Source organism: Panthera tigris, chromosome E2 (assembly GCF_018350195.1).
Source record: "Panthera tigris isolate Pti1 chromosome E2, P.tigris_Pti1_mat1.1, whole genome shotgun sequence".
Lineage (NCBI taxonomy): Eukaryota > Metazoa > Chordata > Mammalia > Carnivora > Felidae > Panthera > Panthera tigris.
This window is the reverse complement of record NC_056674.1, coordinates 42,872,501-42,897,666: the sequence shown is the minus strand read 5'-3', so window position 1 is coordinate 42,897,666 and position 25,166 is coordinate 42,872,501. Positions and strand designations below refer to the sequence as shown.

Genomic DNA, 25,166 nt, shown 5'->3' with positions numbered 1-25,166 from the left:
GAAATTGCTTTATCCCTCCATCCTTTAAAATTTAGCTCTTTTATATTCATTGCCACATCAATTTTGCCAGCTGACTCTAACTGTGATGGTCTTGTAACCCCTACCACATTAGCAGTACCTATCTTGTACAGCACGAGTACCCTTCTACTCTGGACTTCTCACTGAAGCAGAAGAGGCCTCTAGCATCTTCCTCAGGTGTTACCCAGTAAAAACTAAACAACTGCTTCCTGAGAGTTTGTTCAGGGTGTGACCTTAACTTATTCTCATGGCTTAGTTCCTATCTTTCCCCAAAACAAGGACCCATCTGGCTCCTCCACATGCTGGGAGAGGATGCCAGCCTACTGAACTGAGACAAGTAACTTACGCTGGGTCTGTTTGGGCTGGTTGGTTCTGCCAGGGGGGCGTCCTCTCCGCTTCTTGGCAGGTGGTGGGGCTGGGGTCACAGGCTGAGGCTCTGGCTCGGGTTCAATTTCCACAGCAGGCTCCTCCTCATCCTCATTGTCATCCAGATCTGGCTCAGCATTTTCTTCTCACGAAATCAGGAATAACAGGTGGTGGGGCAAGAAGAAGTATGGTGGAAGAAAAATATGACACACACATATCACATATTCTGTTATGTCTAGTTACGTATTTATTTTAATAGAAATCCATTTAAAAATGCTTTTGCTAGGATTTTTGCTATCAACACTGACAGAGTAAACTGGTATTGTGGTCCAATTAATAAGCAAATCAGCTTGAAGACTACTATTCATACTTTATATGGACTGGATATTACTTTTTTCTTTTAGCTGTAGACATCAGAATATTGAGTTTCAAATTCTTAACAGGCAACTCCATCATATGCTAGATAGACAAAAAAAAAGTGTTTAAGCTGAAAACATACGTTCCCTCTATTATATGAGGACAAAGCAGGACACTTAGCCTGAGACAGACCCTTGAAGATGTGCTCCTGCTTATCTCTGAGAGGAAGGTGTGTGTGTGTGTCAGAGAGCAAGACATAACTTCCTATTGCACTGTGACGTCCTATTATTAGGATAAGCAGCGAAGAGTTCTTTTAGGACTATTATTGATGTGTTTTTTTTTTAAAGCCAAGTTTTTGGACTTAATTCCCAGCTATGTCAGATTCAGTGGGTCATTCTTAACTAATTTTCTCTCTGATTCCATGATCACATAAAAGGAGACAGGACTATTATAGAAAGAATACTGACAAGGAGCCTGATGATATGGCTTTGAATCCCACATATCTTACTAGGTGTATGTAAGGTGTCCCTTACTAGGGACAATTACCACAGTGAATCCCAGTTTCCTTGTATGATCTCTACACTTACTGGTGATTTGAGGATCAAAAGGACTGAACTAACAACACATGTAACCATGCTCTATAACTTCTACTCTCTAGCACAGACATAGCTCTTATTTACACCACAGATCACAGTTTTTAAATTCTCCATTATTCCATTCAGGCTTCATTACTTCATTTAATAAGAGGTGTTACCCTCATTTTATAGAAAAAGTGAGAAGCCAAGTGATTTGTAAGGCACGGCTGAACTGCAGCAGGCAGAATTCACCTCTGGCCTCTGTCTGGGGCTGTCCTGCTGCCCCTCCCCACTCACCACAGCACACAAAGCGCCTTCCCTGCCTTCCTCTCAGAAGCACAGGTTATACAATCTTCCCCTGGGTCCAGACATTTAAATTTAGAAATCAAAGACTAAATGCTTTATCTTCAGGACAAAATGCCTTATTTGTCAAATCCTAAGTGAAAATGTGGGGAATACATTGGTATGTGGCAGTGTGTCAAGAACAAGATGCTTCCCTGTTGAACTTATTCAAGCCCCCTATTGCCTAAGTTGGCATAATGCCTAGAAAACCAAACAAATTCACTCAGAATTGGGGGAGAAAGACACACAAAGAAGGTTAATAGGGTCAAAGGCTTATTGGCTTGGAGAGATTTTGGCAAAAAGCCTTGAAAATAGCAGTAGACTCTGCTGGTTAATCTCTGCAGGCAGAACTTCTGGGAGAGAACAAATATGACTGTGGCCTTGGTCAGCAAAGGGATGGAAGGCCCTGACTTTCTGGGGGGGCGGGATACAAAGACACTGGGTACAAGGCCCAGACCCAAACTGTGCTCTACAAGCCAGCAGTGCAGAAGCCAAAGGAGGAATGGCAGAAATCTACTGGGAACCATCAGTAAAATCTTTAGCTGAAAGATGCTCTGGTGAAACATAATTAGGGAGTGAGGCTGATGGTGCACATCACCAAGAAGACTAAGGGCCAACGTCTGTGGCAGAAGGAGGCTCTGCAACTAGAAGCACTTACAGACATCCTTGAGCTCAAGGTTACCCATGGATCTCTGGTGGCATTTGGAGCCTGTGACTTCCCCTGGCTTCTCCCAACAGTCCATTCATTCATTTCTTAGCCAAACAAAGGGGTCCCACAAAGATTCTCAGTAAAGAGTGGTGTGGGGTTTTTGTTTTTTCATGTTTATTTATTTGTAATTTTTTTTAATGTTTATTTTATTTTTGAGAGAGAGAGAGACTGTGGGGGAGTAGGGGAGGGGCAGAGAGAGAGAGAGGGAGACAGAATCTGAAGCAGGTTCCAGGCTCAGAGCTGTCAACACAGAGCCCGATGTGGGGCTGGAACTCGGGAACGGTGAGATTGTGACCTAAGCCGAAGTCCGACGCCTAACCAACTGAGCCATCCAGGCGCCCCGATGTTTATTTATTTATTTTAGAGAGAGAGAGAGAGTGTGTGAGCAGAGGAGGGGAAGTGAGAGAGGGAGAGAGAGAATCCCCACACTGTCAGCGTAGAGCCCGATGCGGAGCTCAAACTCACAAACTGTTATAGCATGACCTGAGCCGAAATCAAGAGTTGGACACTCAACTGACTGAGCCACCCAGGTGCCCCAAGGGTGGTATGCTTTTTTTTTTTTTTTTAATTTTTTTTTTAAGTTTATTTATTTTTGAGACAGAGAGAGACAGAACATGAACGGGGGAGGGTCAGAGAGAGAGAGACACACAGAATTGGAAGCAGGCTCCAGGCTCTGAGCCATCAGCCCAGAGCCCGACGCGGGGCTCGAACTCACGGAGCGCGAGATGGTGACCTGAGCTGAAGTCGGACGCTTAACCGCCTGAGCCACCCAGGCGCCCTGAGGGTGGTATGCTTTTATAAAGATTAAAGCAAACCGACGTTTTAAAGGAGGCATGTTTACTTAAAACCCAGTGATGAAGATAATGCTTAAAATAGATTTCTAGAAAAGACAGCAAAAAATAAATTACTCTTATGCTTACTGGATGAATAATCTCTCAGAAAAGTTCTAAATAGAAAAGTAAAGGCTTTATTAAAATATACAAAATACACAAAAACTAAAAAGGACCTTGTTACAGCTCTAAATATAATCAGTACTTTCATAAGTTTTAGATAAAATCAATAAAGTCACTGAAGTTCTCAAACATGTTCAACCTTCAAAAATTTCAATCCCTCCCCATTACTACTGAAGCTTCTCCCCCCCAAGTTTGTTTATTTTGAGAGCGCACGCATGCGCGTGCACATTGAGTGGGGAAGGGGCAGAGAGAGAATCCCAAGCAAGCAGGCTCTGCACTGTCGGTGTGGAGCCTGATGTGGGGTTTAAACCCACAAACTGTGAGATCACAACCTGAGCCAAAACCAAAAGTCAGATGATTAACTGAGCCACCCAGCTGCCCCCGCTCCCCATTACTTCTAACAAGCATGCAAAAGACAAAATGAAGAGCCTTAGAAACACATTAAGGCGCCATCTATAATCTTTCCAGTCCGATGGTGCTTCTGGGGTAGTGTATTCCCCAAAACAAAACCCATTTACATACATCTTTTACCATAAAAAACTTAAATCTTTAGTCACAAATGTGCTTTCTCAACTACTTGGCCAGTAGTCCAAGTATCCACATTGAAAAAGCCTACCACCATGAAAAAGTGTGTACAATCAAATGTGACTCCTATGTTACCGACACTCTTGTTCTCCCTCCCTCTTCATGACTCTAGCACCTCAAAACCATACCAGAGCACCTGGATTTCATGACTAGAAAGGCAAAAACACCCCAGAAAGCATCAACGGTAGGAAAATAGGCAAAGTGTTACATTTTAAAATTCAGAGATTAAGGTAGGAAGAGAAAGGCTGACCTTCATGGATCTGATCAACACATCTCAAGGCTAGGCTGACACAGGCAGTCAAACCAGAAGTTGGTCAAGATGCTTAAGCAACCTTCTTCACGTCCATTAGATTCATTGCTCAAATCTAGACCAGCTTCCTAAATGTAAAAGTTATGAACATAGAAAAGAAACTCTGCTGGCCTTAGAATATTACTAATCTGAGTAAACTGAGTCAAGATATTAATTTTGCTTTGGCTTTAACTGAACATGTAACATATAAGACATTATCAAGCAGTGGAATACCAGGAGAAAAAAAAATGGCCCCAGAAACATACTAACTGCTGCTGTAAAAATATACACATTAGGGCGGCGCCTAGGTGGCTCAGTTGGTTAAGCGTCCGCTCTCGGTTTCAACTCAGGTCATGATCTCAAGTTTCATGGGATCAAGCCCCGCATCAGGCTCTGCGCTGACAGTGTGGAGTCTGTTTGGGATTTTCTCTCTCCTCTCTCTGCCCCTCCCCAGCTCTCTTTCCCTCAAAAACAAACAAACAAAAAAAAACCCCAAAAAACAAAAACAAACAAAACAAAAAAAACCCCCACAAAAAACCATACACACATTAGGAAGACTAGAGGTTACAGAAAGTAAGAGTGATTGGCCTATCTCTATATCCCAGCACATCCTACATAAATGTACTGGCAGCTGGGCACCAAAATCTCTATGTGTAACTAAATCAAGAAACAAGGTACTCACCACTGTCAGAGGAGTCTTCTTTTTTAGAACGCATCTTTCTTTTTCTTCCACGTTTACTCTTCTTTGTTTCCCCTCCATTTTCCCCTTCTACGCCATCTGGACCAGCACAATTATCAGCATGTCTTGCCATGGTATTCTAACAAAAGAAATAAAACCTTCATTCATATTACTAAAAAAGTTGATATCAGAATTAGATGTTCTCTTATTTTAGCTTAATAAATAAAAATTTGGGGTAACCATATTAAGTCCAAATGTTCTAGTATGTGTTACTAAGCACATTCTAAACATATTCTCCTCATTCAGGGGAAATGGCCTCCCTCTGGAGGGGGGAGAGAGAGGGGGGAAAGGAAGGGAGCGAGAGGGAGACAAAGAAAAGTCCGTCAGAAGAGGAGGCTGCATCCTCTGAACAGGGGCTCAGCAGCCTGCAGACAAGAGGAACATGGGAGATCAGACCAGCTCCCTGTCCTGTACAGAATGGCTCTAAGGGAAGATCCAGGACAGATCTATTCACAGATACTGAGTTCCCCTTCAGCAGAAGGGTTCACACATGCACAGAGAACCTGGAGGTGGGGATGAGTGGCCCTTTCCAAATGATAAGGCATCTCTGTGCTTATAACCTCAGTGGAAAATCAAGAACATGGTATTAAGAACCACAACAAGGGAAATAAAGTTCTGACTCTTACCCGGCGTGTAAATGTTTTCCCACACTTAGAACAGACAAAGGCTGCAGGGACAAAGTTGGGGTCATGATAACGTTTGAAGTGCATGTCAAGGAGCTGCTTCTGGCGGAAGGTCTTGTCGCAGTGGCTGCAGGCATAAGGCTTCTCCCCGGTGTGGGTGCGCTTGTGCATGATCATGTGCCTCTCCTGAAAGAAGGTGGGGGGGGGGGGAGGGGAGGGAGGCCTCAGAGCCTGTCACAGGGCTGCTATACTAGCCACAACCTACATGCATGTGGTTGACAGGCCTTTCTCTCTGAAGGATCTAGGCTCAAAACTACCTGTCCAGAGGATAAAGTTGTCTTTACTGGGGTATAAAACTGCTTCCATCAATTCTAGTATAGATATGCTCCCCACTCCTGGGCTGCTTGTCTTGATCTCCCCCAACCAATAGGCCCCAGGAACAGATTCTTCTCTTTTCTCAAGTCCTGGACTTAATTCCCTCAGTTCTGAGAAAGCAGCCAGTATTTGGCCTGAGGGGGAGGTAAGCTATGACAGAATAAAACATCAGCTGGGGACTGAGATGATAAAATTGATGAGTGAAACCTTTGGTGACATTCCTCATACATCAGTCTGAAAATATCATCCTTAAAAACAGCCATCATACAAGGAATATAAAAACCCTCGGATAAAACCTGACACTGACAGGGAATCAACTGCTTTCTAACTATGAAAGTCTCTACCTGTCTGCAAGCGTAATCACACTGATCACACTTAAAGCGCTTCTCGTTCTTGTGTGACTTCTGATGCTGTATGAGGGCATAGCGCTCATGAAACACAGCATCGCAGTATCGACATTTCTTGCCTTGCTCAATATAGGAATGCTGCTTTCGCAAGTGGACACCTGAAAACAAAACACAAAGCCCAGTCTAACTTGTGAAACCACAAACAACATTTTTTCTCCTTCTTAAAATAATTACTCTGGCTGCTGTACTGAAAATGAATTAAAAGGAGGAGAGAGACAGGTGAGAGAAGATGGTGGCCTGGAAGGAGCAGGGAGAACTGATGAGACTCAGGAAGTGAAATCAACAGGGTTTAGTGACCAAATACAGAGCAAGGAAGAAGGTAGGTGTCAGAGACGATCTCCAGGTTCCTGGATTCGAAAATCAAGTAGGTGGTATAACCATTTGCTGAGACAAGGAACAGTGGAAAAGGGCTGAAGCCCTTTGTTTGTTTTGGGGAAAGGGGGTTGAGGGGACTTTCAGACCTTCAGTTCTAGATATGTCAAATTTGAGATGCCAATGATATCCAAGTAGGGATAGGTATGGCAAGGGCTAGATAAGCCTAGCTCAAAGGAAAGATTCAGAGTATGAACTGGAGTTGTTAGGATTTGAGTTACACCATGGGAGCTGATGAAATCACTAAGGCAAAAAGAATGAAAAAGAAGAGTTAGGGTCTTGCTTTAAGAAATCTATTAGGTAAAAAAAAAAAAAAAATCTAATAGGTAAGGGGTGCCTGGGTGGCTCAGTTGGTTGAGCATCTGACTTTGGCTCAGGTCATAATCTCATGGTTTGTGGGTTCAAGCCCCACGTTGGGCTCTCTGCTGTCAGCACAGAGCCTAGTTTGGATCTTCTGTCTCCCTCTCTCTGCCTCTCCTCTGTTGGTTCTCTCTCTCAAAATAAATAAATAAACTTAAAAAAAAATCTAAAAGGTAATGCTAGTGGGAGGAAAAGAGGTTAAAACAACGGAAGGCTGAGAAGGAATAGAGAAGACAGATAACAAGCTATAGTGCCACGGAAGCCAAGGAAGAAAGTGTTTTAAGGAGGATGGCACAATCCACTATGAAGAACACTCTTAAGAGATCAAGAGACATGGGAAGTAGAATGCTCCCTGCATTCAGCAATGCGGTGTTCTTACTGATCTTAGGAAGAGTCACTTTACACAATAGGGTATAAGTCAGATGGGACGGAAATTAGGAGCTGAGGAAGGGAATACTGTGAGGGACAGAATTCTTTATGAGGGCTGGCAGAGAAAGAGACAAGAGTCAAACCTAAACACCCAAATAACATAAAAAAATAAAATAAATGAACCAAAGATGACTCCTAGAGATCTACTGTACAGCGTAATTCCCATAGTTAAATTTTTTTAAAGACTGTATTTTTAAGTAATCTCTATACCTAACGTGGGGCTCGAACTTAACAACCCTGAGATCAAGTTGCATACTCTACTGACTGAGCCAGCCAGGTGCCCTGAATTCCCACCATATAATACTGTTATTACATATTAAACATTTTCTAAGAAGGAAAAAAAATTTTCTAAGAAGGTAGGTCTTATTTAAGTGTTCTTATCACAAAAACTAAATAAAAAAAAGGAAGTTTCTGTGTACAAAAATTTCCAAATTTTGTTTAAAAAATTTTTTTAAATGTTTATTTTTGAGACAGAGAGACAGAGCGTGAGTGGGGGAGGGTCAGAGAGAGAGGGAAACACAGAATCTGAAACAGGCTCCAGGCTGTGAGCTGTCAGCACAGAGCCTGATGTGGGGCTTGAACCCACAAACCAGTGAGATCATGACCTGAGCCAAAGTCGATCACTTAACCGACTGAGCGACCCAGTCACCCCCAAATTATGCTTTTTTTAAATTATTTTTTTAATGTTTATTTATTTCTGAGACAGAGAGAGACAGAGCATGAGTGGGGGAGGGGCAGAGAGAGAGGGAGACACAGAATCAGAAGCAGGCTCCAGGCTCTGAGCTATCAGCACAGAGCCCGACTCGGGGCTCGAACTCACAAACTGTGAGATCATGACCTGAGCCGAAGTCGGTCGCTCAACCAACTGAACCACCCAGGTGCCCCACCCCCAAATTATGTTCTAACAGGAAAAACTAGAGACTATAAAAAAAAGTCAAACCTAGAGGAGGAAAACCTGTTCTTTTCCTTTTTCAATGTTTATTTATTTATTTTGAGTGAGAGAGGATGTGAGCAGGGGAGGGGGCAAAGGAGAGAGGGAGAGAGAATCCCAAGCGGGCTTCAAAACGTGGGGCTCAATCCCATGACCACTGAGATCATGATTTGAGCCAAAATCAAGAGTCAGTAACTTAAACCAACTGAACCACCCAGGCACCCTAAGACTTTTTCTTTTCTTTTAATCTTCAAAAAAAAGTTCTTTTAATTTACTTATTTTGAGAGAGGGAGAGAGCGAGAATCCCAAGCAGGCTCCAGTCAGTGCAGAGCCCAACACAGGGCTTGAACTCATAAACCGTGAGATCATGACCTGAGTCGAAACCAAGAGTTGGATACCCAACCGAATGAGCCACCCAGGCGCCCCCAATACTTTTTCTTTTTTTTTTTTTTTTAAGACAGGAGAAATGTAAGCGTCTTTAGAGTTGAGGGGAAAGACAGGAAAGAAAGTGTGAAGATGAGGGTAAGGAGGTGGTACAGGATGGTATAAAAGCTGCAAAGAAGACAAGACAGTAGGATCAAGACTAAGGCAAAAGGACAGGCCACCAACAGGAGGAGTGATGCCAACTCTCTTGCAGCAAATGAGAAATGAGAAGATGAATGCACACTGGCTTACAGATTTGATAACAGGAATTTGGGAGTTTCGATCCTTACTTTTTCAGGGCTTGAACCCATGAACTGTGAGATCCTGACCTGAGCCAAAATCAAGAGTCGGATGCTTAACCGACTGAGCCACCTAGGTGCCCTACAAAGTGATAAATTTTAATTATGGCATATTAGTGTGAAATCAGGCCTGCTTTGAAGAGGGAACACAAACTTCTTTGGGACTGGTTTTGGGAAATAACTATTATTTGACAGCTCCTAGGCAATTATGTAGGGCCTAAGGGGTATCATGCAAATATAAAACATCCAACATATTTATTTATATCATAAAAGTGAGTAATTTTAAAAAATTGAATAATCCAGGGGGTGCCTGGGTAGCTCAGTCAGTGGAACGTCTGACTTCGGCTCAGATCATGATCTCACAGTTCCTGGGTTTGAGCCCCGCGTCGGGCTCTGTGCTGACAGCTCAGAGCCTGAAGCCTACTTCAGATTCTGTGTCTCCCTCTCTCTCCGCCCCTCCCCAACTCATGCTGTCTCTCTCAAAAATAAACATTAAAATGTTTTTTGAATAATCCAGACAGTGGCCTAGTAGCTCACACACATTGCCATGAGATATATTAATTTAGATTTTGGTTTCTGTACCATAAGAATAGAAAAACTCACTCATTTATCAGAGGACAGTGCCTCTTACATCTTTCCAACAAAGTCCTCTTAACAGCAGAGTAGGACGAACACATGACACATGGGTCTTATGTGGAGCCCAAAGTCCTCTGCTTCAAACTTGTGGTTTCATCTTAAAAATGAATGTTAGATGTTAAAAAAATTAAAAATCTTACAACTTGAAAAAATGTGCGCTAGTCTGCATTTTGTTCAATATGGTCATGTTAATACAAAAATGATTTAAGACACCAGCTAAATTATAGAACTTTACATAAAATCTTTGAGTAAAACCAATGTTGCAGAAAGATAGGGCATGTTTATGCTATGGCTCAGTATGCTCCTGATATGACCCAAGTACTTCTATGTTCCTCAGTGGAACTAGAGGCTCTTAAGAGCACTCAAGACCAGCTTGCCATTATAAGCTGTGTTGTGTAGCAGCTCTGCTCAAGATACCTGTTGGAGCATCAAGTTTATCACCTATAATACTAAAATACATATGCCTTGGTAACTTCATATGGTTGTTGTGAAGATCAAATGAGTTAAAAAGTAAAACAAAGCTGGGGCACCTGGGTGGCTCAGTCAGTTAAGCGTCCGACTTCGGCTCAGGTCGTGATCTCACAGTTCCTGGGTTAGAGCCCTGTGTTAGGCTCTATGCTAACAGTTGAGAGCCTGGAGCCTGCCTTGGATTCTGTGTCTCCCTCTGTCTCTGCCCCTCCCCCACTCACACTTGGTCTCTCTCTCTCTCAAAAAGAAAAGTTAAAGTAAAAGATATTTTGTAAAGTATAGCATTTTACCTAAATATAAAAACATTTAGAAGAATAATATTCAAGGAGCAATACATCTACCATCAGTGCAGAGCTCGATGCGGGGCTCGAACTCCCAAACCATGAGATCACAACCTGAGCCGAAGTCAGATGCTTAACTAACTAAGCCACGCAGGAGCCCCAGCAATGGCTTTTATTAAGTGGCAGGCCATTCATATACACAAAGCTTATATGAATCAGAAAAGGAAGTTATTTATGATCTTCATATTTTCGCACATCCTCAGAAACATTTTTCATTTACTTACCCAAATCACTTTTTCGGGCTATGACAGTGTCACAGTGGGGACAGTGAAATTTGGCCACATTTTCTGTGTGCTTCTGTAAAATGTGCATCTTCATGGTACCACTTTGGGTAAACCGAGCATGACAAATATAACATTCATAAGGTTTTTCCCCTTAAAAGGAAATAGAGAATGAACAAATTAGACAAAATGAATATTACCATTTAATTGGAGGGTAATTCAGGAGGCAGTAAAGCTAAGCTACAGAGAATCTCTGGGTACTACCCAGAGGGCTCAGGCCCACTGCATGGCTTGCGCCTGTCTTGAGAGATGGAAAAGTCCTAAACTGCTGCCGCCACCCCTGCTCTGCCAGCTCTACCAGAGTCATTCACATGAGAAAGAGAGCAGTTCCTATGACAAGGCTTGCCTTTGGGGGGCAGGAGATGGATGACAGGAGGACCTACAAGTTCTTTTCTTTTTCTTTCTTTTCTTTCTAAATTACCTCTACACCCGATATGGGGCTCGAACTCACAACCCCCGAGATCAAGAATCATGTGCTCTATCACCTGAGCCAGCCAGGCGCCCCTACAAGATTTTCTTTTTTAGAAAAAGATAGTACGGGGAAAACTGAATGAGCTAATTAGGGATTCGACCCAGACGACTTCTAATAGTGAAACTTTCCATTCTCCAATGTATATTCAGAGCAATGAATTCAGAAGATATTCCAGAAAAGCATCTGTTAATTCCATTACTTTCATGCTAGCTTCCATTCAGGTAAAGAATAGGGGCGTGAGGTGGTTCACAGGGTCCCATGGAATCCACTGAAAAGCAGCTCATCAACATAACAAGGGAAGATGTCCTACCTGAATGCGTTCTCATGTGCCTCTTCAGCTTGTATGTGTCCCTGCTGGCATAACTGCACAAGCTGCACTGGAATGGACGCTCTCCAGTATGAGAGCGAATGTGACGTTTTAATTTGCTGACCTGAAACACGAGAGCAATCAAACTTCTTACTTCTGTTAACATTGATTGTAATGTGAGTGCTGTGGGTTAGGCACAAAAGCTTAGCTTTTGGGCACTGAAGTTCACAATACAGAAAAAGCCTAAAATATAATATTTCTTCCTCATTACTTGTAACCTTTGTCTCTCAAATCCTTATCATAGTCCAAAGGAAGAGGGTAAACAAATGGATGGGGCACAGATGAGTCAAGATTGGTTATTATGTAACTATTTAAGCTGGGGGATAGATTCATGGGGGTGTATTATCCTATTTTATCTATTTCTATATATGTTTCCACTTTTGAAATTTTCCTTAATAGTTTAAATAATCTATGCTTATTTACAGATAATTTCCTCACAGATACAGAGGTATCAGATTTTTTTTTGTTCAGTTTACCCCTAAATGATTTTACTGCTATTAGAATGTAAACCTGTTTCCTACTATCGATCATATAAAGTTACTGACTTCTGTGTATTTGTCTTATATCTGGCCATCCAAATGGACTCTGTTTTAAGTTTTCAGCTAATACTCTTGGATGTTCTATGTAAGCAAATATGTCTGCCACAAATACCATTTTTTGTTTTTCCATTTATAATTCATTTCTTATTTAGCTAGGATTTCCAATACAATTTTGATACAGTAACGGTAAGAAGAGATGTCTTGTTCCAAATTTTAATGGGAATACTCCCAATATTTCAGAGTTAACTAGGATGGATTGACTATAGGTTTCTGGTATACACTCCTTATAGTAAAGCCATTTTCTTCTACTCTTAACTTGCTAGGACTTTAAATGGTAATAAATAATGAATTTTAGTTTTTCAGTCATCTATAGAAATGATCATATGGTTTTCTTTAACCTCTCAATATAGCACAAACCAGTAATTTCTTCATGTTCAACTACCCTGGCATTTTAGATATAGTCTATCTCATAATCACTTATTTTTATAATATATTACTAAATTTGGTTAATAATTTTACTTAGTAATTTAATTTTTCTGTGAGAAAAAGATACCCTTTTGTTTTTGGTAGCATTCTTACTCAGTTTTGGTAACAGTATAACCTCAAATAGTAAAGGAGATAAAATTTTCTATTTTTAAATACTCTAGGTGCAGTTATTTATTTCTTTAATGTTTGGTAGAACGTATCTGTAATAACATGTGGAACTAATGCTTTTTTTTAAAAATGGGTAAATCTTTCACACTCATGACAGTTTTTTTTTGTTTTTGGTGCCGGGGAAAGGGAGTGGGAGTGTTAATATAATCTGGTAAGATTTTCTATCTCATCTTAAGTCAGTTTGGTTAGTTTTTATCCTTATACTAGAATCATGGTCTTAAGACAGGAACCAACAAGGAGCTGAACACTTACTTCTACACTGGCGTAATCGCACATGGAACACTTAAATGGCTTCTCATGGGTGTGTTTATAACGACGATGCCGCACCAATTCTCCACTAGTCACAAAGGCCATGTCACAGTCTGGGCACTTGTGAGGACGAGTACCTAGGGAAAGTAAGTTATAAAAGGAAGACAAGATCAAGGGCACAATTAATGACAGTTCAACATGTGACACAAAACTGCATGATGTTGAACTCTGGTCATCTCAACAATCTTGTACCAGCCTGAGAGTAGCTCCAAAAGCTATGGGAGGGCCTGGTCGACTTTCTAACAGTAACCCCAGAATACTGGAAACATGTGCCAAACATTTAGTTTCTCTTAATTACCCATGTGAGTGATGCTTTTGAATACAAAATCTTTTTTATCCCTAGTTTATAAATTCGGATCACTATGGATCAAAAGTTAATAAAAACACAAGTCTGCTTCAACTCTTGGTTAAAAAAAAAAAAATAGAGAACATCTTTTAAACTTCAATGTTGTGGGGAGCCAGGGTAGCTCGGTCAGTTGAGTGTCTGACTTTGGCTCAGGTCATGATCTCACGGTTAGTGAGTTTGAGCCCCGCGTCATGCTCTGTGCTGACAGCTTGGATTCTATGTCTCCATATCTCTCTGTCCCTCCCCCTCTTGTGCTCGGTCTCTCAAAAATAAACATTAGAAAATTAAATAAATAAACTTCAATGTTCTGTCAAGTACAGGCCACAGAATTAATAGTTACTTGACCCAAGATTCCTTTGCATATCAAATCTTACTATATTGTGACTATACACAGGGCCAAAGGGCTGTCCATATTGATACTTTTTTCTTAAAAAACAAAAAAACCTCACATATGTAATAGCTTGTTTTCTATATAAATTTGTTTTGATAAATCTAGAAATTTATCAAAGGCTTTAAAAAGTAGTACTGCCTTTTATGTGATTTAAATAGATCATTTATTTTTTAGTAGGCTCTATGCCCAACATGGGGCTTGAACTCACAACCCAAGACCAAGAGTCACATGCTCTACTGACTGAGCCAGCCTGACACCCCTGAACAGATCACTTTCCAACATCCAATGTCTAATACTATGTGATCTGAATGTCAATTCGTAGAATATTTAAACATTTTTACAAACTAATACATTTTTTTCTTTTTTCCTTTTACTGAAGGAAACTTACATTTCTTAATTTTTTAATGTTTATTTATTTTTGAGAGAGAGAGAGAGAGAGAGAGAGAGAGAGAGAGAGAGAGAGAGAGAAGGCATGTGTGCACATGAGCCGGGGGGGGGGTGGGGTGGGGGTGAGGGAAGAATCCCAAGCAGGCTCCACGCTGTCAGCACAGAGCCTGACGTGGGACTTGACCTCATGAACTGTGAGATCATGATCTGAGCTGAAATCAAGTTAGATGCTTAACTGACTGAGCCACCGAGGTGACCCTTACTTTTTTTTTTTTTAAGGAAGACTCTTACTGTTTTTAATATGTTCCCACATAGTAGACCCATAACATAACTGATTGATTACTTTAATGGATCTTTTCTAGTCACTTTATATTCTAAATATAGCATTGGAAATATGCCCAGGTAATAATGACAATAAAGAGATAAGCTGACAGCAGAAAACAGTGCTGTTTTCATAAACCACTACTCAAAAACTGGGAACCATTTGTAATTATGCACTGCAGGTAAGGGGTGACAACAAGGTAACCCCAAACACCAAAACCAAAGGAAGACTTCCCCTGAGAGTGGTATTAAGAAGAATTACAATGCAAAGAATAGGACTACCCACCTGCAGAAATGATTCTGAGATTGAGAGAACCCACAAGAGGAAGTGTGATTAAAGTATGACAGTAATGAAAAATTCCAAGAAATTCCAATGAATGTTCACATGCTCATTTTGCTTCTTTAGTACCACTAAGGATGTAGGAGTGAAGGATAGAGTTCTCTCTATGAAAAATATAGTCTGGCAGCACAGACAGGTAAGTAGAACAACAATTAATGAGAGGAGGAAAGCAGGATCCATCTCTCTTAGGACAAAGTGAATTGAAAACCAAGAATTTCTAATGTTTACCTAGTACTATCTAGGGGACAGAAAGAGGCCTGCTACTGGTAGACACAGCATGGCAATTAGGGAAGAAGAGACACTGCTGTGCAACAGAGATTTTCATTGAGTTGCACCACCTGGCTGCTTATGTCCCTATGCTCAGGGCCCATGCTCACCAAGTCACCTGTCAGTTGCTACATCATCTCAATATAGGTAAGAGTGTCCCCTAGAAAGCAATACAACTGCATCCAGAAAATGAAAAGGTGTATTCCTCACTGTAAACTGATTTTCTGATATGCATCTGACCGCTGAGGGTTTGATTAGTATGAATTAGTGCTGCCAAATTAGCTCTGAGCACCAGACATACCACACTCTTATTTTCAAAGCTGAGGACTAGACCATGACACACACAGTCTACATCAAGCATTCCCATTTTAGGAGGTCCTATTATGGGGCCATATATTTTTATCCAGTCATATGCACTTTCGTAGTGTCTTCAAACTACTAAATACATCATATCATCAAGTGTCTGAGTAGAAAGCAGGGACAATGAAAAGTGACCAGGTCATATTAGCAAAACATATACTAATGCACAGCATACTGCTTACAGGGCAAACTCAACTTGATCATGCTCAACAAACAACCAGTTCATCAATCAAAAACAAGAGCCATATTAGGTGGAGAATCTGGAGAGGAAATCTACTCTGCATGAAGAACCATGTGAGAGAAGTTTCTATTAGCACTTGCAGCCAAATGCCAAAACGGAAAGAGCAAAAAGCCCAGAAAAGACCCTAAAGAGAGCTCCAGCACACTGTCCCTCCAACTTTAATGATGCCTGGAACCTAACCATAGCCAACACAAAGCTAATACTAGAATATTAAAGTATATATGGAGCACAAATGAAGAAATGTTTGGATTGCTAGAATAATGCCTTTAACTTTCCATTCTGCAATTCTGAATTACTTACCTTTGTTGAGGCGAAACAACCAGAAACCATGGTTTTTACCAAGGTAGGATTTTGTTGCTATTTCTAATGTTTGTCCTTACAGTGCCTGGCAATTGTTGCCTGGGAATTTTCAGGGTCATTCTTTGTCACTGATGTTAAAACCTTAGCAATGCAATGGTGAGGTTCTTCAGGAAATACTACAGATTAACTATCATAGATCAGCTTTTCTGGATCACTATCCTTATATAATTTGGATTATTTTCCACTAAATTTTCTTTACATTTGCCTATAAATTCATCTGCTTATAATAAATCAGGATTACAAAACAGCATAAGAAATGGGGCGCATGCGTGGCTCAGTCGGTTGAGTGTCCAACTTCGGCTCAGGTCATGATCTCATGGCTCATAAGTTCAAGCCCTGCGTCGGGCTCTCCGCTGACAGCTCAGAGCCTAGAGCCTGCTTTGGATTCTGTGTCTCCCTCCCTCTCTGCTCCTCTCCCACTCACGCTCTCTCTCAAAAATAAACATTTAAAACAAACAAACCAGCATAAGAAAGAACAAAAGTTGTTCTTCTTTAACTTCCCACTGGAACCAGTTTTGAGGATACTTAAAACCCAAGTTTTAAACTTTGCTATGCTGCAGCCCCCAACATTCATATCCAGCACCTGTGTGTGTGTTAAGGTGATTCCTCAGGAGGGTGACTGTTCTGAATGCCCTGCCACAGAGATGGCACTTGTGTGGTCTCTCATCAGTGTGACTTTTCATGTGACGATCCAAATTTGAACGCCGCGGACATGTGTAACTGCAAAGCTCACACTGGAATGTCTTCTTTACACCTATATGCAAAATAAAACACTTACTTGTTCCAGGGTTTCAAAGTGTTAAGTTTAACCCTAATGTTAAATTTCTACAAATAAATTTCATTAGCTTTTTTAAACTAAATCCAATTTAAGTCATATTAAATCAGAATTATTTCATGCCACTAATAGATTTACTTCTTTGTCTTCTTCAGGACTTAAAAAGTACTCAATTTGGAAAAACCTCTTTTAGACTGGTTAAAAGGATTGGTACCCACCTCATGATCTTAAAAAAAAAAAAAAAAAAAAAAATCCATTTACTTTAAAATAATTTGCGTACACCGTGTTATATATGCTTTATCCCAAAATGACTTTATGAGAGTTTAATGGATAAACTAATTTTACCTTTCTTTTTAATTTTTGTTGGTTTTGGAGGCTTCATGTTACCAACCACTTTCTCTGCATTAACCTCTGATAGCAGACCCTCCTGCTGCTCTTCCTCAAAATCGTAGACAGACACATCCACATCTTTGCCCTCCTCTGTGTAACGCAGTTTGCTCTTTTTGGTTTTCTTTGTTTTTTTGGCTGGCGGCTGATAATCTGGGTCTTTTTGCCAACTAGGATCTTCTTGAGGTGGAAGTTCCCCTTGCTCTAGCGTCTCCACCTCTCCATTGGCCCCTACTTTCACCACTTGAAACCCTTCAGGCAAAGGTAAGGTGTGACATATCATGGGTTCGCTTTCTGCAAGACCCTCTTTAGACACTTCATTCTCATAAGCCCCCTGAAGTTCTTCTACTGAAGTGGTAGCAACAGGTACAGTCACAGGAACAGGTACTTGGACAAGCTGAAGCTCTCCTATGTTTATGGGCTGTTCCTCCATATTTACAACCTGTAAGGTTATGATCTGGGTATCGTCCACAGCAGCCTCTGCTTCTGGAGCGACTGTACCCTCCATTACTTCAGTCTTCATCTGAAGAAGGGTAGGATCCAGCTGTTCCATCATTACCATCTGCACACTGTTATTGACATCCTGGACCACCTCACCCCCATCAGTCTGGTTCTGGGGTAGGTGGCAAGTATCTTCTTCCTGGCCACCTTCCCGGCGTCGCTGGTAAGTCTTTCTTTCCTTTCCTTTAATGAAAGTTTCAGACTCTTCCACAATGGCTTCAACCGCCTCACCTTCCATTTCCCCTTCCTTTAGTAAGGGAGAACACAGGTTGTTATTTATTTATTTCACAGATTGTCATTTAAAGTAAAATTTGTCCAAATGAAAATAAATACATTTTAAAACAAAATGACCCTTGGCAAGTGAATTAGGAAATCAACAGTTGTTAATATGACAAAAAGACAAAACAGATATTATGAGCCTCCTGATGGAAGAACAACCTATATATGAAGCAATCTTGTTAATAAACAAAACAAAAAATCCAAAACTAATCAAGCCTCTAGATCCAACCACCAATTAACAGGAAATTGGTGACAGAGTATGTTAAATTACACTACAGGGATGACTCAGTGAAATCCAGACTGAAGGAAACTGCAGGATTAACCACCCAGTTTCTTCTGCAAATAAATCACCAACACAAAAAATGGGAAGGATAGAGGAAGAATCTACACCTCAGTGGTTCTGGACCTAGGGTGACTTTGCCCTCAGGGGACATCTGGCAAGGCCTGGTGACATTTCTGGTTGTCACTACTGGGTGGGTATGCTACTAGCATCTAGGGGTAGAGGCCAGAGGTGCTACTAAATCTTCTGTTATGCACAGGTTCAGTCCTCTACAATGAAGAATTATTGGTTCACAAATGTCAATAGTGCTGAGGTTGAGAAACCCTGATAGATGTAAGAGATTTAAGAAAACATAGCAATCCAAAAACAAACAAACAAAAAGAAAAAGCAAAAACAAAAACAAAACAAAAATCCAACAGTCAATCACAACATATGGATCTTCTCTGGATCCTGATTCCAACCAACAAATGATTTAAAAAAATATGACATGAGACAATTAGATTTAACTCTGGGTATTTTTTTTTCCAACTCTGGGTATTTGATGATACTAAAGAATTATTAACAAATCTAGTTTACATCTTATACATTTCCTGTATCTATTAATAAAAACACTGGCAGAGGGCCTTGCTATTTTTAGCTAAATTCTACCTTAGAAAATATTCCATGTCATAGTGTTTTCTCACTGTTTTTTTGGAGCCAGAATCAGACCTTGGATCCACACTCCTATGGTCCCGACTGTCCACACAACACTACCTCCTGTGTCATACCATCAACTTGACATTCATTGTACCTCTCTCCTCTGTAAGACCACAAATTCCTTGAGGACAGGGACCATGTATAACAAGTAGTTTTTACTCTTTAGCACTATGCCTAGGTTGGTAAGTACTCAACTGTTAACTGAACATTTAAAAAAAAAAAAAAAAAAAAAAAAAAAGGTGGGGGTAGCCTGGGTGGCTCAGTCGGGGTAAGCGTCCGACTTCAGCTCAGGTCATGATCTTATGGTCCCTGAGTTCAAGCCCCATGTTGGGCTCTGTGCTGGCAGCTCAGAGCCTGGAGCCTGTTTCGGATTCTGTGTCTCCCTCTCTCTCTGCCCCTTCCCTGCTCATGCTCTGTCTCTCAAAAAATGAATAAACGTTAAAAAAAATTTTTTTTAATGGAAAAAAAAAAATCAGCTAATTCATAGTTTCCGGCTCTTAAGTCTTGTGAATACTCAAAGTACCCAGATACCTAAGAGTAAAATGGGTCTGAACAATCATCCAATTCATAACAATAATCCAACTTAACAAAACCCACATATATAAGCTTAATTCAAAATTAAAGTGTTTTGTATTCTTGCCCTAGTCTCACAAAAAGCTTTTGCTACTTCTATTACAGACACATTTTTCCAATTCTCTGTCTGGGTACCTTAACACTGTACCCATGCTGGCAGTCAGGACCACCTGTAAGGCAATACAAACACTACAGGAGAATGGGTAAGGCTTGGTCCTGCATTCAAAGAGTTACTACCTATTTTTATTTATTTTTTAAAGTTTACTTATTTAAGTAATGTCTACAACCCAATGTGGGGCTCGAATTCACAAATGTGGAGATTAATAGTCACATTTCTTTCCACCTGAGCCAGCCATGCCAGGCACCTCTTCAGGTTCTCCTGGACTCCACACAATCAGAATTTGCAACTTAATAGATCTCCAAGTGGTTTCATATACTAAAGTTTGAGAAGCATTTATTTATACCATCGTTATTCACAGATATTTTAAGAGAGAATTTTCAGGTCAATAATGTCCCAAAATTAGTACCCCAACAAGGATGGGATAATTCTAAATGCTGGCATTAGGGAACAGAGAAAAGGCCCATCTACCTTGGCACCATTCTTGGGAAAAATACCAAAGTACAAAGAACAAAAAATCCATAAGCCATAAATGCTAATGCTGACCCTGTCAGAGGCTCATCACACAACCCCAGGCTATTTAGATTATCTTTAATGGTAAAACTAGTGGAAGGAAAACATTTAATGTCTAAGTTCTGTTGGGTTGTGAAGCACACAACAATCTGAAGGACACAGAAAAATCCATCCCCTCTCTGCCTTGAATTTGAGAACTTTTAAATATAAATAACTTGTAAAAAACTTGCTTGTAAATAACTAAGTCTAACCTAAAAGAAATCACTGGAATTATAAACCAAGTAGAAGAAGTGGTAGAAAGGAGTACAAATTGAAACCAATTGTGTTGCCAGGGAGCTGAGCTGACAAGAGTATTCTCTCACTGTGAAAAAAAAAAATGGCATAAGGTTCCTGAACATGGGCCTCTACTCAGGGTACTAAAGCAGCAGCTTGTTTTTACAGAGAAAAATCAGGCACAAAGTAGCAAGGTATTAGCCTCTCCCAAATACTGCTTAGAAAACTCAATGCATCCCCTCAAGCACTTTACCTAATATTCTCCATGAGAAGGGAGTCTCTCCTTTGAATCAATAACTAACCTAATAGGCTGTACCAGGTCTCTCTTCCCACTCCGTAAGGACTGTGCTCTGCTAGCTGTTGTCACCCCTTTGGCAGTTCTGATCCATTTCTTCTCTTCCTCCAGGGACTTGGCTCTGCTTCTACTCAGTTTCTCTTAGCCACACAACACACAGAGAACAAACTTACACTTACCCAACTCCCCAATTTTCTGCCTCTTTGCTTGAGTCAGCCATGCTTTCTAGGTTTTATCAAACCTTTCTGAGGACACCACCACTAGAAAGGGGTTTACATTTATTTCCAGAACACATTTAAAAAAATTTTTTTTTAACTTTTTTTTAAAATTTATTTTTGAGACAGAGAGAGACAGAGCATGAACAGGGGAGGGGCAGAGAGAGAGGGAGACACAGAATTGGAAACAGGCTCCAGCCTCTGAGCTGTCAGCACAGAGCCCGACGCGGGGCTTGAACTCACAGACCGTGAGATCATGACCTGAGCCGAAGTCGGACACTTAACCGACCGAGCCACCCAGGCGCCCCCAGAACACATTTTTTAAAGATTATCAAAGTATAGTAGCTTATTTAGAGAAATCTGAAAAAGGAAGCACATGAAGATTTTTTTAAAGTTATTGATAGGATGCCTGGCTGGTTCAGTTGGTGGAGCGTGTGACTCTTGATCTTGGGGTTATGGGTTCAAGCCCCATGTTGGGTACAGAGATCACTTAAAAAACAGAATCTTTAGGGGCATTTGAGTAGCTCAGTCAGTTGAGCATCCAACTTGATTTTGGCTCAGGTCATGATCCCAGGGTCACGGGAATGAGCCCCGTGTCAGGCTCCGCACAGAGTGTGAAAACCTGCTTAAGATTCTCTCTCTTTCCCTTTGCCCCTCTCCCCAACTCATGCTCGCTCTCTAAAAAAAAGTTAAATAAATACAAGATAAAAAAATAAAATAAAATCTTAAAAACAGTTACTCACAATTCCTTTACCTAATCACCTACCATTTTGGTATGGTTTTTTTTCAGTGTTTTTCCCCTTATGGATATTTATACATAGATGACATTGTATTATACATATAGTGTGCACACATTTTTATACGGCTTTGCTCTATCTTCAGAACCGTTCCTTACTGAAAAGGACCCCACTTCCTCTTTAGCTTCCTATAATCCCCTTTGCTTGGTCCACAAGCACCAGAGCAACCAACCCAAAGACCTTCCCCTTACCTTCAATCTCAGTTTCTCTGGCATCTGACGGTATGAAACTTGTATTCCTCCTTCATTAACCTCTTTTCTCCCTTGGTTCTGTCTTTCCTAGGTCTCTCTCTTCCTTTGTCTCTGAGAGCTACTCCACCTACCTTCTGAGCATATCAAGGCTCTGTTCTTTTCTCTGTAGCCACTCTATTCGCCAGCCTTTTTTTACTTCAGCTGTCTCCACAGAGGTCTTTCAAACCCACATCTGCAATTCTCTAATTTTTTCACTGCCTACGAGAGCTCTCGCCCAGTGATGCTTGGCTATCACCTTCAATTCGATGGCACTTGAGAAGGAATAAGGAAACCTGTACTCCAGTCCCTAATGCATCACTAACCAAACGAGGAGCTTACAAAGTGGGTTAGTCTTCTGAAGAACTTGTCTTCTGAATTTACAAAGTGGGTTAGTCTTCTGAAGACATTTTGTATTCTCTGTCATCTTCATGACAAAGTAAAGCTTAGGGACATTTATTTTATTTTAACCAATAACTTTTGGTATATATATTTACTTAATTTTTAAAGTAAACTCTACTCCCAACGTGGGGCTTGAACTCATGACCTTGAGATCAAAAGTTGTATGCTCTACTGACTGAGCCAGCCAGGCACCCCAGGAACATTTCTTAAACATCATTCGACCAACTTCTGGGTAGAGGGTGGGGCAAGAGGAGGTTCCTTCAGACTGTGGCAGGATGATTCTGGCACCTGTGAGTGTTGGGGTTGGCAGAGAGGAAAACTGGCATCTGAGCACGTCCCTGCTCTTGACGACTGGGTGAGTGGGAGGATGTGGAAGCCTAGCCTCTAACAGAGGCCCCTGAGGTCTGGCCATACTCCTAACTAACCACCAGCCTGGCCTGCATCCTTGGGAGCCTACTGGATCAGCCCTCGCCCTCTTGCCTCAGTGTCTTTTCTACCAGCTCTATGTTGCTCAAATCTTTCCCATCTTAAAACTTCCTTTAACCCACTTGACAATTTAGCACCTGCCATTTCTGTATTCCTTCCATGGTCAACCCCACACTGTCTCCACTCTTTTCTCTTCCATGCCTTGGTTCACCAGTTTGTTCCTCAATTCTCTACTGAACTGCTCTAAGCCTAGCAATGGCCCTTAATTGGCAAATCCAAAGGAGACTTTTCTGTCCTTATCTGACTTGACCCCTCAGTGGAATTCAGCATTCTATTCTAGGCTTTATCCCAGATTTATGCCAGACCATCAGAAAAAAAGCTTGGTATATTTGGGTCACATGGTCTTATCCCTACAGAACTGCTTTCACCAAGTTTTGTTTTGGCATTATGCCCTTGGCTTATACTAAAGGATACGTGGCAGAAATTTTCAATTACACACTTGGAAAGGTCTTCTTCAATTAAGGATTTTTTTCCTTTCATTGTTGAGACCTATGTTACAGGATCATGAGTTACCATTTTTTTTAGTTGGGCCACACCTTGTTCAATTTTTTTCCTCTCAAGCTATATAATAACTTCCTATTCTAAGTTGTATTTTCTAGGGTTTTTACTTTGTATCATTTATCATTTATATTTTCTGTACACTTCGTCAAATTGTAGAATAAGATGGGCTTTAAACCAGGGGCACATGGGTGGCTCAGGTGGTTAAGCATCTGACTCGATTTCAGCTCAGGTCATAATCTCTCGGTTCCTGAGTTTGAGCCCTATGTCAGACTCTGCACTGATAGCATGGAGCCTTCTTGAGATTCTCTCTCTCCCTCTGTCTGCCCCCCCCCCATCCCCGCTCATGCATGCTCTCTCTCAAAAATAAATAAACTTAAAACTTACAACTGTATATATGTAGATGTGTGTGTGTATACATATGTAATAGAAAACACAAAAATATAGAAATATAAGGAGTCTTACCATTCTTAAAATATATCAAAATAGAAATAACTTCAACTAAAAACGTGCAAACCTATTTGAAGCATATAAAAATCTTCCAAGAGGCAAAACAAACAAACAAACAAAACCAAAAACCAAAACAAAACAAAAAAACCCCAAACAAACAAAAAAACCTCTTGATTCTAAGAAGCATAAAAGACCTCACTGAACAGACACTACTGTCTGTATCCATGATCAGAAAAGCCAAACATCATAAAGCTGTTAATTCTTTCTACTTTAAAATAAAGTCATTTTCAAAGTGTCTGAAAAATAAACAATGATAGCAATAAAATTTCCAAAAAAATGAAGGCAACCTTCTATTTCCAAATATTGACATATTATAAAGTCACAATAATTAATATAATGTATACTATCACTATCACAACCAATCAATTTAAACAGAAGAGAGGATTGGGGCACCTAGGTGGCTCAGTCAGTTAAGTGTCCAACTTCAGCTCAGGTAATGATCTCATGGCTTGCAAGTTCAAGCCCCGCATTGGGCTCTGTGCTGACAGCTCAGGGCCTGGAGCCTGCTTCAGATTTTTTGTCTCCTTCACTCTCTGCCCCACCCGTGCTCAAGCTCTCTCTCTCAAAAATAAATAAATATTAAAAAAAAATTTAAACAGAAGAGAGAATCCAGAAACAAACCCTAGAATATAAAAAGTTGTCATTTTAAAAATTAGTGGGGAGAAGAGGATTACTTCATAAAAGGTACCAAAAAGCTATTAAACTATTTGGAAAATATTGAGCTATATGTTTTTTTAATTTTTAAAAAATGTTTGAGAGAGCATGTGCGCGTGTGCGCACAGGGGAGGGGCAGAAAGAAGAGGGAAACACAAAATCCCAAGCAGGCTCCAGGCTCTGAGCTGTCAGCACAGAGCCCCATGCAGGGCTCAAACTCATGAACTGTGAGAGCATGACCTGACAGCCAAAGTCAGATGCTTAACTGACTGAACCCCAAAGTCCCCTTGAGTTATATTTTTAATCCATCTGGAATATGATGTCATTGTAAGAGTTAAGGAGATATTAACTGCCCCCCCACACACTTAAAAGCCCTCACCCTGAAAAAAGATATAAGGTGAATAGCCTTCTGACCCATGAGGAAGGCTTTGTGCTTAGACACAGAAATAATAGGA

At 40.8% G+C, this 25,166-nt stretch overlaps 1 protein-coding gene across 3 annotated transcripts in view; it reads right to left on the bottom strand.

Annotated features, from left to right (window-relative positions):
* Positions 1–25,166, bottom strand: part of CTCF (CCCTC-binding factor) — a 47,667-nt gene that overhangs the window by 2,346 nt on the left and 20,155 nt on the right. For all 3 annotated transcript variants that reach the window (XM_042970321.1, XM_042970324.1, XM_042970322.1), the window contains 9 exons: positions 17,353–18,142; positions 16,816–16,986; positions 13,163–13,296; positions 11,661–11,781; positions 10,822–10,971; positions 6,276–6,436; positions 5,560–5,742; positions 4,877–5,012; positions 365–526 (listed from right to left, as the gene is read on the bottom strand). In XM_042970321.1, coding sequence (XP_042826255.1) covers positions 365–526; positions 4,877–5,012; positions 5,560–5,742; positions 6,276–6,436; positions 10,822–10,971; positions 11,661–11,781; positions 13,163–13,296; positions 16,816–16,986; positions 17,353–18,133 — 1,999 coding nt within the window. In that variant the 5' untranslated portion in view covers positions 18,134–18,142. The remainder of the gene's footprint in view (positions 1–364; positions 527–4,876; positions 5,013–5,559; positions 5,743–6,275; positions 6,437–10,821; positions 10,972–11,660; positions 11,782–13,162; positions 13,297–16,815; positions 16,987–17,352; positions 18,143–25,166) is intronic.